The sequence below is a fragment of the Panthera leo genome, chromosome A3, assembly GCF_018350215.1.
Source record: "Panthera leo isolate Ple1 chromosome A3, P.leo_Ple1_pat1.1, whole genome shotgun sequence".
Classification (NCBI taxonomy): Eukaryota; Metazoa; Chordata; class Mammalia; order Carnivora; family Felidae; genus Panthera; species Panthera leo.
In genome coordinates this window covers 137,676,851-137,689,524 of record NC_056681.1, presented here as the reverse complement: position 1 = coordinate 137,689,524, position 12,674 = coordinate 137,676,851, and the positions used below count along the sequence as shown (strand labels likewise).

The 12,674-nt window shown below is 57.5% G+C and overlaps 1 protein-coding gene across 4 annotated transcripts in view; it reads left to right on the top strand.

The window, feature by feature from the left end:
* Nucleotides 1-12,674, top strand: part of TRAPPC12 (trafficking protein particle complex subunit 12) — an 82,180-nt gene that overhangs the window by 51,300 nt on the left and 18,206 nt on the right. For all 4 annotated transcript variants that reach the window (XR_006201025.1, XR_006201026.1, XR_006201027.1 and 1 more), the window contains exons 7-8: nucleotides 8,455-8,527; nucleotides 10,955-11,028. Coding sequence is in view for 1 of the 4 variants with exons in the window: in XM_042933776.1 (XP_042789710.1) it covers nucleotides 8,455-8,527; nucleotides 10,955-11,028 (147 nt within the window). In the remaining 3 variants the exon portion in view is untranslated. The remainder of the gene's footprint in view (nucleotides 1-8,454; nucleotides 8,528-10,954; nucleotides 11,029-12,674) is intronic.

The window sequence follows — 12,674 nt, the reverse complement described above, 5'->3', positions numbered from 1 at the left end:
CACGGCTGCTCTAGACTGTTGTACCCATTCCCCTGAAATACAGCGTCTTCGTCAGGGACTGGTCTCTGTTCCTCAGCATTTTTCTAATAACAGCTCATTTAATCCTTATGCAAACCCAGTGAAGTAGGGATTCCATTACCCACGTTTATAGCTAAGTAAACTGGGGCACAGAGAGGCCAGCTAACTTGCCTGTGGTCCTGTGATTCAACCCCTCATTGTGACACGTCCCAGCCGAAAGGAGAAAGACCGACAACGTTCCTGCCTGTGCCAAATTCTCTGCTCCATCCAGTACGAACACGTCTTACTGCGTTTGGTGGTAGATTGAACCAACGAATAAGAGCCCCGGGACCAGTATCTGAAATCCCCGGTCCCACAGGCCGGCCCCCAGAGATGGGGTCCGTCCTCACTCAGGTGGTTTCATCCCCGGGTGGCCAGGCGGTGACAGCCGATGGCTCATGAGGGCAGAGAGGTGAGCAGGCCCAGTGCGGTCACACCACAGGAGCCCCTGGCCCGGCGCGGCCTGCGGTGTAGGGACCCGCTGCCGGGGCCTGAGCGTGACTGGTCTCTCGGGTGCCACCTGGGTGTGGACATCCCAGCCCAGGTCACGGGGCCGCACCGTGCGCCAGTGGGTGTCCTTCTGACGGCACGACCCAGATGTAAGCCCATCCGTCACGTGCTGCTGAACTGAGAGAAGGGCGGGTGGTTCTAATTCCGGAAGCAACACAGGCAGCCCGTCCTGGAAGGAACGGTGTGTTGGCCTCTGGCCAAAAGGATTTCCATGGCTAATCTCAACATGTACTTGCCTTGTGTTCCAACTTAAAACCTGGCCCCGCCTCCCAAGACAGAGGCAGCCCCACGTGACAGGACTGGTGGTGGTAAAGAGAAGGGGGTGGGGGACACAGAGCAAGGTGGTGCCCACAGGCCCCCCACGGCTCCTCGGCCACCACCCGGCAGATAAGAAGCCCAGCCCCTGAGCTTCCGCTCTCCTCCTCCTGCGCGCTGCCCCCCTGCCCCCCTGCCCCCCTGCCCCCCAGAGGCGAGTGTTACCTGCAAGCTCGTCCCGTGCATAATTGAGGGTGGTTTCAGCCGGAGAGGCCCCCCGGGGGCTTTGAAGCGGGAGTGGTCTGTCTTTGACCTGCTGTCAGGTCAGCGGGCAGATGTGTATGAGCACCTGTGTGCATAGCCCGCGACAGTTCAGGGCTGAGCACGACACCCGCCACCCCCTGCCCTGCCCTCTGTGAGCGCGGTTTCCAGGGCTCCGCTTCCCCCGCCCCGTGATCCGTGAGCCATTCCCCAGCATACCGTGGACACGCAGGGTGAGGTGGCAGGAAGGCAGTGTTCGTGCGGGGACTTATTTACTCAAGTACAAAATCCAGGGGCGCCTGGGTGGCTCGGTCGGTTAAGCATCTGACTCTTGGTTTCGGCTCAGGTCACGATCTCACGGCTTGTGAGTTCAAGCCCCGCGTCAGGCTCTGTGCTGACGGTGTGGAGCCTGCTTGGGATTCTCTGTCTCCCTCTCTCTCTGCCCCTCCCCCACTCGCACTGTCTCAAAATAAACTTAAAAAAAAAAGTGCAAAAGCTAAAAATACTAAAGGCCCGCACACCACTCTTGTGGCAGCCTGATCTGGCGGGGTAAAGTTAGGGGCACGGATGCATTACCTGCATACAGGTCTGTTCTGTGCACGGCCACTGATCCGCTCCGCTCTCCACCTATAAACCAGAGGTCAGGGGTCAGGGGTTGGACCACAGGGTTCCGAGGCTCCGTCCGACACCAGCAGGCTGGTGTTTTGAGTCGGTCACAGCCAACGGGAAACCCCAGGAGAGCTGTAAACCTGAGGCTCTTGACCAGGACCCTCCCCACATCCCTGTGCTCTCTCCTGTGTCCTTGAGCGCGGCCCCCAGGGTATGCCAGGTCGAGCGCCCACAGTGGCCGTGGGGTCACCGTGACCATGTGAGCGGTGCCCGCACCATAACGTGCCGTGCTCTGTGTTTTACACCCTCCGTTAACACAACAGCCGTCTGAAGTGATAGCGTCCCCGTTTTACAGACGTGGAAGAGTCACCAGGGTCTGACGGCGGGTGGGGGTGGGGGAGCCTATGTTAGAACAGGTCGCCCGGCCCCGGAAACCTGCTCCTGACTCTCCCCGTGGGGTCACGCTGCGGTCTCCCGTGCTCCCCCGAGTGCAGCAGTCTCCCCGCCACCCTGGGAACGTGGCCCAGGCAGCACACTTGAGTGTCGCCTTGACGGGGACCGTGGCCCCAGCGGCTGGGCTCACAGGACCGGGGGGGGGGGGGGGGGGGCTCTTCGCTGCTGAGGGGTCAGGACATGGAGTCACATCTCCTAGGGTGACGTCCTCCACCCATCCCCTCCCCCAGCCTTCCTTCCTCAGCCTGCACGCCTGGCCCCTCCTCCTGCCCGACCCGGGCGCTGGTATTGAGCCCTGGGGCACGGACTCGGTGACTCCCTCCCAGATGAGGCTCGGCCAGCCGGTGTCCGGTGGTGGGTGGAGAACCGGGCCACCCCCTCGAGGCTCCAGGACGGGAAGTCGGGCCGGGGCTGCGTGTGGTGGCCTCAGACTGGCCAGGAGCCCTGACGGCGGTCTGAGAGGCTCAACTCAAGGACAGTCTACACAACCAGAGTTGTCGTTTCTGGGAAGAAAGCAGTTACTACGTTCCCATTCCCCTTAGGGCTGTCTGTCCCCTGTGCTCTCACTGCTCCTATGGCGTCTGTTGTTGGTCCTCCAGGTCGTTTTTCCGGGCCAGAGGTCAGCAGTGGTTGTAGAATCAAAGGCTCACACAGGGTCAATGTGGAGCAGGAAGCCAGGTCAGGACGGTGGAAGGTTGCTGTCCCTTGGGAAGGGACTGAGGGCTTCAGGCTGCTGGGAACATGAGAGCACTGCCATGAGTGCAGATAACACACTGACCGTGTGTGTGGATAATATGCTGTGACTATGTGGGTGGATGATACGCTGTGACCGTGTGTGTAGATAATACGCTTGACCGTGTGCAGATAATACACTGTGACCGTGCATGCAGATAATACGCTGTGACCGTGTGCGCAGATAATATGCTGTGACCGTGTGTGTAGATAATACGCTGTGACCGTGTGCGTAGATAATACACTGTGTGCACAGATAATACGCTGTGACCGTGTGTGCAGATAATATGCTGTGACCGTGTGTGCAGATAATATATTGTGACCGTGTGCAGATAATACGCCGTGACCGTGTGCGTAGATAATACTCTGTGACCGTGTGCAGATAATATGCTGTGACTGTGTGTGCAGATAATACACTGTGACCGTGTGTGTAGATAATACACTGTGTGCACAGATGATATACTGTGACCGTGTGTGCAGATAATATACTGTGACCGTGTGCGTAGATAATACTCTGTGACCGTGTGCAGATAATATGCTGTGACTGTGTGTGCAGATAATACGCTGTGACCGTGTGCGTAGATAATACACTGTGTGCACAGATAATATACTGTGACTGTGTGTGTAGATAATACGCCGTTACCGTGTGTGTGGACAGTACACTGTGACCGTGCGCAGATAATACCCTGTGACCGTGTGTGCGCGGATAGCACACTGTGACCATATGCTGTGACTGTGTGTGCAGATAATACGCTGTGAGCTTTGCCATCTGACAGCTGTCTCTCCAGCAACAGTCAGCTAGCTCTTCACAGTTTTGATCCCAGCATGGATTGCCCAAGTGAGAAGGAACAGCCTTAGATGGCAGCCGCACACAAGGGCCCCGGAGCAGGCCCGGACCTGGGGTGTCAAGGCATGACGTGGTTTCCAAACAGTCATCTAACTCCACAGCCCTGACGTGGGAAATGTTCACACACGATGCTCATTTTCAAAGCCAGCCCACAGATTTATTATTGCAGTACGGTCTCCTGTAAACAACATCCGCTGAAGGGAGAACAGCATTGTGTTAGCTATGTGGGTAACAGGAACAGAGGCCGTTCTATTCTTTTTTATTTTCTCAGCCGTAGTTATGTCAGCGTACTTTAGCTTATAATCAGGCATTTTTCTGTTGAAAAAAAGTTAAACGAGACCGCAGGACAGAGAAGGTGAAGTTAAGACGGTGGTAACAGGAAAGGAACCAAAAAGCAGGTCTGTCTCCTGGTCACCAGAGCCAGGAGGGAAATGGCGTCAGGACACAGTTCTCGGCGTCTAGAAAGCAGTCGTTTGCTCAGAAGAGGCCAGGCTTTCCCTAATGTGGAAGCTTCCCCAGACAGTGGTTACAGACTCTCTGTAGTCAGCCAGGGAGCCTGAGATTAGACCGTGGTCCCGAATTTTAACAAGGGGCCCAGTTTGAGCAGGACGTCACTTGTGACCTTTACCAGGTGGCCCAGGGCACCCATTTTCCCTGCTGTCTTTGATGCAGAAGAATGTGGTAGACTAGTAGATGTTTGGATGGTGTGACTGTATCTGTGAAGGTGAAATGCTCCTTGATTTCAAACAAATTTGCTGTGCTCCCGGGCCTCGGGCAAGCTAGAGACCATCACATCAGGACAGCAGGTGCCTCTGTCCCGCGGTCCCTCCTTCTCTGGCTTCTCTGCAGCCTGTCTCTGCTGCTAGTCCTGAGAGACCTTTACAGACCAGTTGGGAGAGAGCCACGGGAACAGAGTTCTAACACCACTTGCAGAAGTAGACACGGTCCATAAAGAACGATGCCAAAGTAAATTGGGGTGTGGGTCGTTGCCGATACGGACGTGCCCCGCGTGGTCTTGAGCTCACCTCCGTCCCTCCCACAACCCAGCAGCCTCCACCCGTCCCAAGTTAGCCTGGCGGAAGGAACCTCGTAAAAGAAGTGCTACTTTAGAGGCCCCCACAGCTGAAGAAGCCGGAGGGTCAGGCATGTTTTTGTGCAAAAGAAACATACTCCGGAGTGTTGATAGGAATGGTTCTCTGCTGCTGACTGCTAATAAGGCAGAGGTGACAGCTTTGTCTCGAGGAAGCCTTAATGTCTTTCAGCTGGACCTCAGGGAAACGCCCCAGGAGGCTGGCCATCGGCATACCGACAACGTCTGCCCTGCCAGGCCTCACCTGACCCGGATGGTGCCGTTGCCCGCTTTCCTGCCGCTGCAGCAGAGAGCAAATTGATTGTGGCTTCATCAGATAAGATGGGAGTGATTGGCAAGTAGAGAGAGATCACTGAAAGGCTGGAGGCGGCCTCTCCGCCCTTTGCCACCGATCCTCATGCTCCTGGGCCCGTACATGCGTGGAGTACACAAGCAGGTGACAGGAGCGTCCCCGTCGCCGGGGATCAGCTGGGAGAGACTCACGCTCCTGGCCTTGTGTGTCAGAGTGCACAAGCAGGAGGTGACAGCAGGGTCCCCGTTGCTGGGGATCAGGGTGGGAGACGCTCACCCTCCTGGCCCTCAGAGGAGCTCAAGAGTGTCCCTGTCATTGGGGTTTTACAAGGTTTGTGTCTTGACTCTTCTCAGGGTGGCAGTTCACACCTTTAGAGACTCCAGGTTGCATCGTTGCAAATCTCAGGATGTCGACTTGGGAATGTGAACTGTACCCCTCAGCAACCTAGTATAAAATCCGATGCCCCTGGGCGCCTGGGCGGCTCAGTCAGTTAAGTGTCAGGTCATGATCTCAGGGTTCATGGGTTCGAGCCCCACGTCAGGCTCTGTGCTGACAGCTCGGAGCCTGGAGCCTGCTTCGGATTCTGTATCTCCCTCTCTCTCTGCCCCTCTCCTGCTCACGCTCTCTCTCTCTCAAAAATAAATAAACGTTAAAAATAAAATCTGATGCACCAAAAGTGAACCACAGGCCGCAGAAGTTATCAAACAATCTAGTCCTGACTCGTGCATGAGAGCCCAGCAAAGAGTGGGCGTCAGGGGAATGAGGAGGTCTGGAGTTCTGTATTCCTCACTTGTATATCTTGATGTTGTGTGTTCTGTCCTTCTGTGATCCGCATGCAGAGAAGAGAGCATTGTTTCAAAGTGTGAAGCCCTGAAGGGACACTGTGTCCACAGGCAGGGGTTGGGAGGGCTCTGGAGTCAGGCAGATGGGGAAGCTTTCCAGGTGCACTTGTCTTTTCCCGGCAGAGTGACCGGCCCGCGTGAGCCTTGAGGCCCTCAGCTGTAGATGAGGGGCGTCACCCGCTGCCTCGGGGCTGCGTGCGAGTTAGATCCGGATGCAGACAAGTGACTGAGCACAGAGCCTGGTCTGTGGAAGTGTTTAGTCCCCCTTGAGTGGCTTGAAACAGCTCCAAGAAGCCTCTTTTTGCTTTGCAAAGCCTCTTCCCAGAAGTTCCCCTAGGAGACTATGGTGGGACAGGTAGGTCACAGGACTTTCTAGAGAAATCTGAGCCCCACTAGGGCAGACCTGCTCTCCCTTGAGTCTGGTCTCCAGTAGGCTACTAGTGAGAACTCGGGCCCTTGGGTTAGGGCCCGCCCCCAGTGGTCTGTACCCTGGGTGCTCCGTGTACAAAACCCATTCCCCAAAACTACCCCACCTGCAGCCCGCAGCAGCCCAGCAAAGGAAGAGCTGCGAGACTCCTTCCCCGGAGCTTTCCTACAAAGTGTGGTCCCCAGACCGTCGTCCCCAGAGCGTCACCCAAAGCCCATCAGAAGCGCAGGGTCTGGTGCCACACCGCAGGCATACAAACCAGAACCTGAGGTTTACGGTACCAGATTCCAGGGTCATGCGTGTGACCACTGTGCCCAAACCTGCGGGCAGGTGTAAATGTGGTGTTCCTGTGGGCCAGGCTGGTGCAGTCCCCCTTGCTCATTCTGGGGAGCAGACCAGGATGCTTGACAGTGTCTTACCTGGACTTGGGCCTCGGTCATTCTGTCAGGGACAGAGGGATGGGGGAGGGAAGGGACACCTCACCACGGTTGCGGACTAAACACTTCGGGCTTTGGGTGGCGGTGTTTGTCACTTTCCTTCATAGAACTAAGCTTTTGGAGGTGAGTGCGCTCGGACCGCATAAAGTCTTATTGGTGCCAGAGGGGCGGGGACTCCTGCTTTTCTCTCTGGGACACGTGTCCTCTCCTGTTGGCGCCCAGAGTAGCCCACCCCCCTCCCACCTGCCCCCGCAGTCATGGCTCCGGCCTCTGGACTACTGGCACCATCCTCGTGGTTCAGCCCAGGCCACAGATAAGGTGGCCCCAGAGGCGGGTCCTCGGCACAGATGACGCGCGGTGAGGCACGCGACCAGTCGGTGACTTTGTCCTCACGAGGTGTGCGGTCCCCCTCCGCGAGGCTCCTTCTCTCCGGCTCGGTTGTCGTGGTTGGTTTTGTGCGTGGACACCCGCCCCTTCCCCTGTGTCCCATCCAGTGGCCCTGGGGGTGGGCCTGGGGACCAGGAGGGTGCTGGGCCACCTTTTCCCCTTCAGTGATTCTTGCCCTTCTCCCTTCCTGTCCACCTTCTATTCTCGCCGGAGGTTAAGCGCCCTCAAGACTTCCTTTCCTAGTCTGTTTCTGTTTTTATGATTCTTCATCAGAAGACAGATTAGCCAAAAATGTCATGTGACCTGGTTTGGACCCAGTCGAGAACCTTCGCGGCTCCGGTTCCGAACCCAGTGTCTGGACCCAGCGAGGCGGCACGGGCTGTTCACAGAGGCTGTGCTCCAGCTGGCGTCAGGCAGGGACCCTCGCAGGTGCGCAGAGGCCCCGCTCGCCCTCTGCTCTGCCCCCGGGGACCCCACACACGAAAGCCCAAAGCAGGTTCTTCATCGGGTTGCAAGCGTCCCCTCTTGGGGTGGGTCATTTGGGGACATGTTAATTGGCAAGGTGACCCATAAACAGAAGGGTTTTTTCCCCAAACCACCTGCCCCTGAGGTCAGTGATGACACAACTGGGACACAGCTTCGTCGGTTAACGCTGGGTCTCCCGACGCACAGCCTTTCCTCTCCACGCCTTTCTCTCCTGCCGCTCACGTCCCCTCCTCACATTACAGTGATAGCCGTCGTGTTTTCTTTTCAGGAAAAGCCAAAGCACGCAAAGCAACCCGAAGTCATTAACCAAACAGTACAAACGATGTAAGGGAACAGGTGCTCAGAATATAGTTGATACATTTCAAAAGGCCGCACAGCCCACGGCTGAGGGGGGGGCGAGCGGAGGGGCAAGACTGGCGTTTCTGAAGTTAACAGTCATCCTCGTGTGTAACACACTGGCCGCCTTTCTTGAAAAGAGAGGACGTCTCCTCTGTGTCTGAGGTCTCTCGAGTGCCTTCCGAGCGTCCTAGACCCAGACGCCACCACCGGCTGGAGAGCGGCCCCCTCTCCGCGGCCCCCTCTCCGCGTCCCCTCTCCGCGTCCCCTCCGTGTCCTGAGTGCTGACGTGTAAAAGGTGTCTGTGTGGGACATTCCTTGACCAATTTTTTTTCATACAGAGAAGTCTGCGTCTCCTAGAATCTGTTACGACGAAGTCTGGAAGCAAATTCGTTTTTCACGATTTTGTTGTTCTCCTTTGGAATTGCCGTAGATCCTGACAAATCTGGAGCAGGGCTTGGCTGAGGACGGAAGCGTGAACAGCATCGCACCGGAGAACAGACGAGGTCAGTGCGCAGACTGCTCGGTAAGCGACTGCCAGCCCCAGCGGTTTTCTTCATGCCCGCCCCCCCCCACCTTCTCTCTTAGTAAGGCCTCCGTCCTCGCGTGCATCTGTTGGCTCGCCCTTGTTTGGGAAGCCAGGCGCCAGGCCTGGAGCTCTTGGTGCAGGAAGGGCAAGCCCAGGCATGAGGCCTGCCCGCAGGGAGCCCCATCGGGTGCAGGAGCCCCACTGCACCCAGAGGTCCCAGAAGCCAGCACAGCTCCCGCGGCAGGCAGGTGCTGGGGGAGAGGAGCTGGGCCTTCCTGGGGGAGGGGCGTCCCTGGGGTGGGGACTGCCCTCCAGAGCCACAGCCTTGGCAGAGAAGGGCACCCAGAGGCCCCAAAGTGCTGGAGAGGAGAGGAAGGGGGGCCCTGCGCACCGCCTAGGAGGCCAGGATGACCCTGAGCCCCAGGCTGCTGGGAACCAGTGAGGAGAAGGTCATCCTGTCTGTAACTTCTTGAGAACATTTGGGATGAACTAATTACACTTCAAAATCCAACTCGATCGGTGCCCCCGAGAGGCCCCTCACCCACCGCTGACTCCTCAGGGCCGCCCCTCTCCTTTCCACACAACACCTGCCCTGTGGCACCTCCGGGGGCTCCGCCGTTTGCCCCTGTGTGCCCCACACGGAGCGAGCTCTCGTGACCACCGGCCAGCGTGGGTTATCCTGGCGAGCGGTGCTTCCTCTGCAGCTGCCAGAGACAGCGAGCTGCACTGGTGCCCCCAAGGGCATGGCGACCCTGACAGAAGGGGACAGTGGTGACCCTGAGAGAAGAGGGGAGTAGGATGGGCAGGAGAAGTTTGCCTTTGGGGCCAGCAGCACTGGGCTGCATTTATGCTTTAAATACAGTGTCCTTTGTGTGAGAAATCCCAAAGGACAGCCAGGTTTGTAGGGGTGTGTGTGTGTGTGTGTGTGCACGCGCACACATGCACTTCCGAGTCATGTAACTGCGGCTGAGTTAGCGAGGAGGCGTCACTCACCCTCAGATGTCGCATCCTCTCGTACTGGGTGCCAGTTTGGGAATTTGCAGATCAACACTAGATCTCAGAAAGCACTTCCTGGGTACCTAAGGGTCATAATAGATAAACAGTTTGAAGGTGAACGGGGGCTTCCTCCCAGAGCTGGAATTAGCACATGAAAGAGGGCCGTGGGTGAGCCTGGGTGGCACAGTCGGTTAAGCATCAGACTCTTGATTTCTGCCCAGGTCACGATCGTAGGGTTGTGGGATTGAGCTCCGTGCTCAGCAGGGAGCCTGCTTGGGATTCTCTCTTGCTCTCTCCCCGCAAAAAAAAAAAGAAAAAAAAGAAACAAGTCCGTGGAGATAAACTGCAGTTCGGTGAGACCACATGTTGTGTTCATCAACAAAAGATAGTGTTGAGAACTCTTCTTTTCACAAAAATGATGTTGTAAGCACCTAATATATTTTTAATTGCTTAAAGGCGCAGGGAGTTAAGTTCCTAATTCTAGCAATTAAGTCTATTGTGTTCTTAAGCAGGTCCGAAAATAAGCATACTTTCTGGGCAGGTGTTATCCTACCCGCCCGTTGGTCCTGGCACATGGGAAGGGCAGCATGTGGGCAGAGCAGGGTCGGCCGGCTCACGGAATGACGGTCCTTCGGGCACCGCCGTCCTCCGGGCCTGTCGGCCGCTGCAGCCGCCACCGGGCAGACACCCGCTGGGGAGCCAGCTCTGCTTCTGCGTCATCGCCGCCCTGCCGTCACACGTGAGGGTGCTCGCTGCCACCACGATGGTGCCCACAGGGTCTGCAACACAGATAGGACAGCGGTTGCCGCTTCCGTTTAAAAGGCTCTGAAGGGGCGCCTGGGTGGCTCAGTCGGTTAGGCGTCCGACTTCGGCTCAGGTCGTGATCTCGCAGTCTGTGAGTTCAAGCCCCGCGTCAGGCTGTGTGCTGACAGCTCAAAGCCTGGAGCCTGTTTCGGATTCTGTGTCTCCCTCTCTCTCTCTGACCTGACCCTCCCCCATTCATGCTCTGTCTCTCTCTGTCTCAAAAATAAATAAAGGTTAAAAAAAAATTTTTTTTTTTTTTTAAATAAAAGGCTCTGAAATGGAGACCTTGAGAAGGCGACCTCAGTAAGCGGAGCCCAGCGTGCGGGCACCCTGCAGCCCCGTGCCCTGTGCCCCCCAGGCAGGTGGCCGTGGCTGGGCCATGTGGTCTCCTGTCCGCCCTGAAGCTGACCGGCCACCTTCCTGTTCTCATGGCTGTGTCACTTCTTCGTCCGTTCTCCTCCCAGGGCCAAGAGCACCAGCCTGATGCCCTGTGCTCGGCAGCCTGGTGACAGGGGACCTTCTAGGCCAGAAGTCAAAGGACCGTCGCTGACGGCCAGGGCTCGCCTCCAGCTGTCACACGCTCACCACTGCCCCTCTCTTGCAGCCTCCGTTCGGCTGTGGCGGTCCCGCCTGGGCCGGGTGATGTGCTCCATGGCAAACTGCCTGCTCCTGATGAAGGTACGTGGGTACAGAAGAGGGCGTCCGTGGTGAGGAGACGTCCACGGGCAGCCGCGGGGTTCCCGGACTCGCCCTGGACCCATTTAACGTGTATGGAAGGAAATTTCAGCACAGCGTAGAGTTTACACTGCCACGTCGAAGTGTTCAAACCTGGCATCTAGACGATCTAACTAAAATCATCATTCGTTCCCCCTCCTTCTCGTTCCCTCTCCCTTTCTCCATCTCTCTCCCTCTCCCCTCCCCCCCTAACCCTTTCCCCCTCCCCGTCCCCATTTCTCCTATTTTCCTCTGGATTCCATCCCAGAAAGGGAGCCCTTGTTCTCCCCGTGTTAGAGGAAGGGTTTCCCCTGGTCCTGGCAGGACTTGCTGACTGATGCTTGTGGTATCGGGAGACAGGTTTCCCCAGAAGACCTGTGTCTCAGGGACGCCACCCAGAGCCTTTGGCCCCCATGGAGGCAGCTCGCAGATCGGAGAGGATGAATGGACGCCTGGGTCCTTTCTTCTCTCGTCTTTTCCCAGCAGGCCCTCGCCAGCCAAACAGCAGGGTCTGGCTCCTCGCTTTGGCGGGAGCCTGACCGCGCCCCCCCCCCCCCACGGCTCCCCGGGCGGGCAGGTCAGGGACCCACACCCCCTAGAAGCCCTGCCGCAGCTGCCGCTGCAAGAATCCGTTAGCCTCGGACACCCAGGCGCGAACACCTGGGCTCTTATGAGAGCGAGTCTCTGAGTCCCCCACAGGTCAGCCCAAGGTCATTCCTGAGCTTAATCTTTAGCAAAGCAGAGCAGGCGGTTGATAGGGTGGCAGAGCTCCGTGGCTGGCCCTGGCGCACAGCCCCGGGAGCGGGTCCCGTCCTGGGCACAGTGCAGAGGGCTTGGCCGCGGGCATAAATGCACAGCCCCGCCCCGTGCCCGTCAGGAGGACGTGTGGCCTGAACCCGCCGTAGGGCAGCCTGCACGGCTCCCATCCCGGTGGCCCCTGTAAAGGCGTGACACCAGGGCACAGTGACCTCGCAGCACCCTGCGTGTCCCGGAGCCCCAGGCGTCTGCTCTAAAACGGGCACAGAGCTGGTATCTCTGAAACCCGCAGCTGTGACATTCACGCAGCCCCCCCGCCCCCCAGGCACACACGGCCAAGGAGCTCAGGTCTCCCTTCAGTCCGCACACCTGGCGTTTCTGACAGGGTGGCGTGGCCGGCCCTGCGGTGCCCGTGTCCCTCGACTCGCACCCCAGGGCAGGCCACCCCCGGCATGTGCGTGGGCGGATGCCCTCCAAGCAGGCCGTTCTCCCCAGCCTGCTGAGGACGGTCGCCAGCTCCTGGAACCCCTTCCCCCAGAAAGCCAGCTGCTGATGCGGAGAGAGCAAACGGTAAATTCACAGGGCTGACTTTTCTTCAGTCTCGGGGCCACAACTCCCCAGGAGGGACGCTACCTGTCCCCCTGCCGACTTTTATTTGCATTGTTAAGACGTTAATAGCACATTATGGGAGGATTTCTTTGTTGCGCTGTGGTGGTAACAATGCCCTTAAGCACCAAATGTAACTTTTCTACCGACTTCGCTGGGACTCCATACCGAACATATTATTGCTGCAAAAATGCTTTCTGATGAATGCAATTTGAGACTTTAGACGAGTCTTCGTTTCCTTGAGTTCA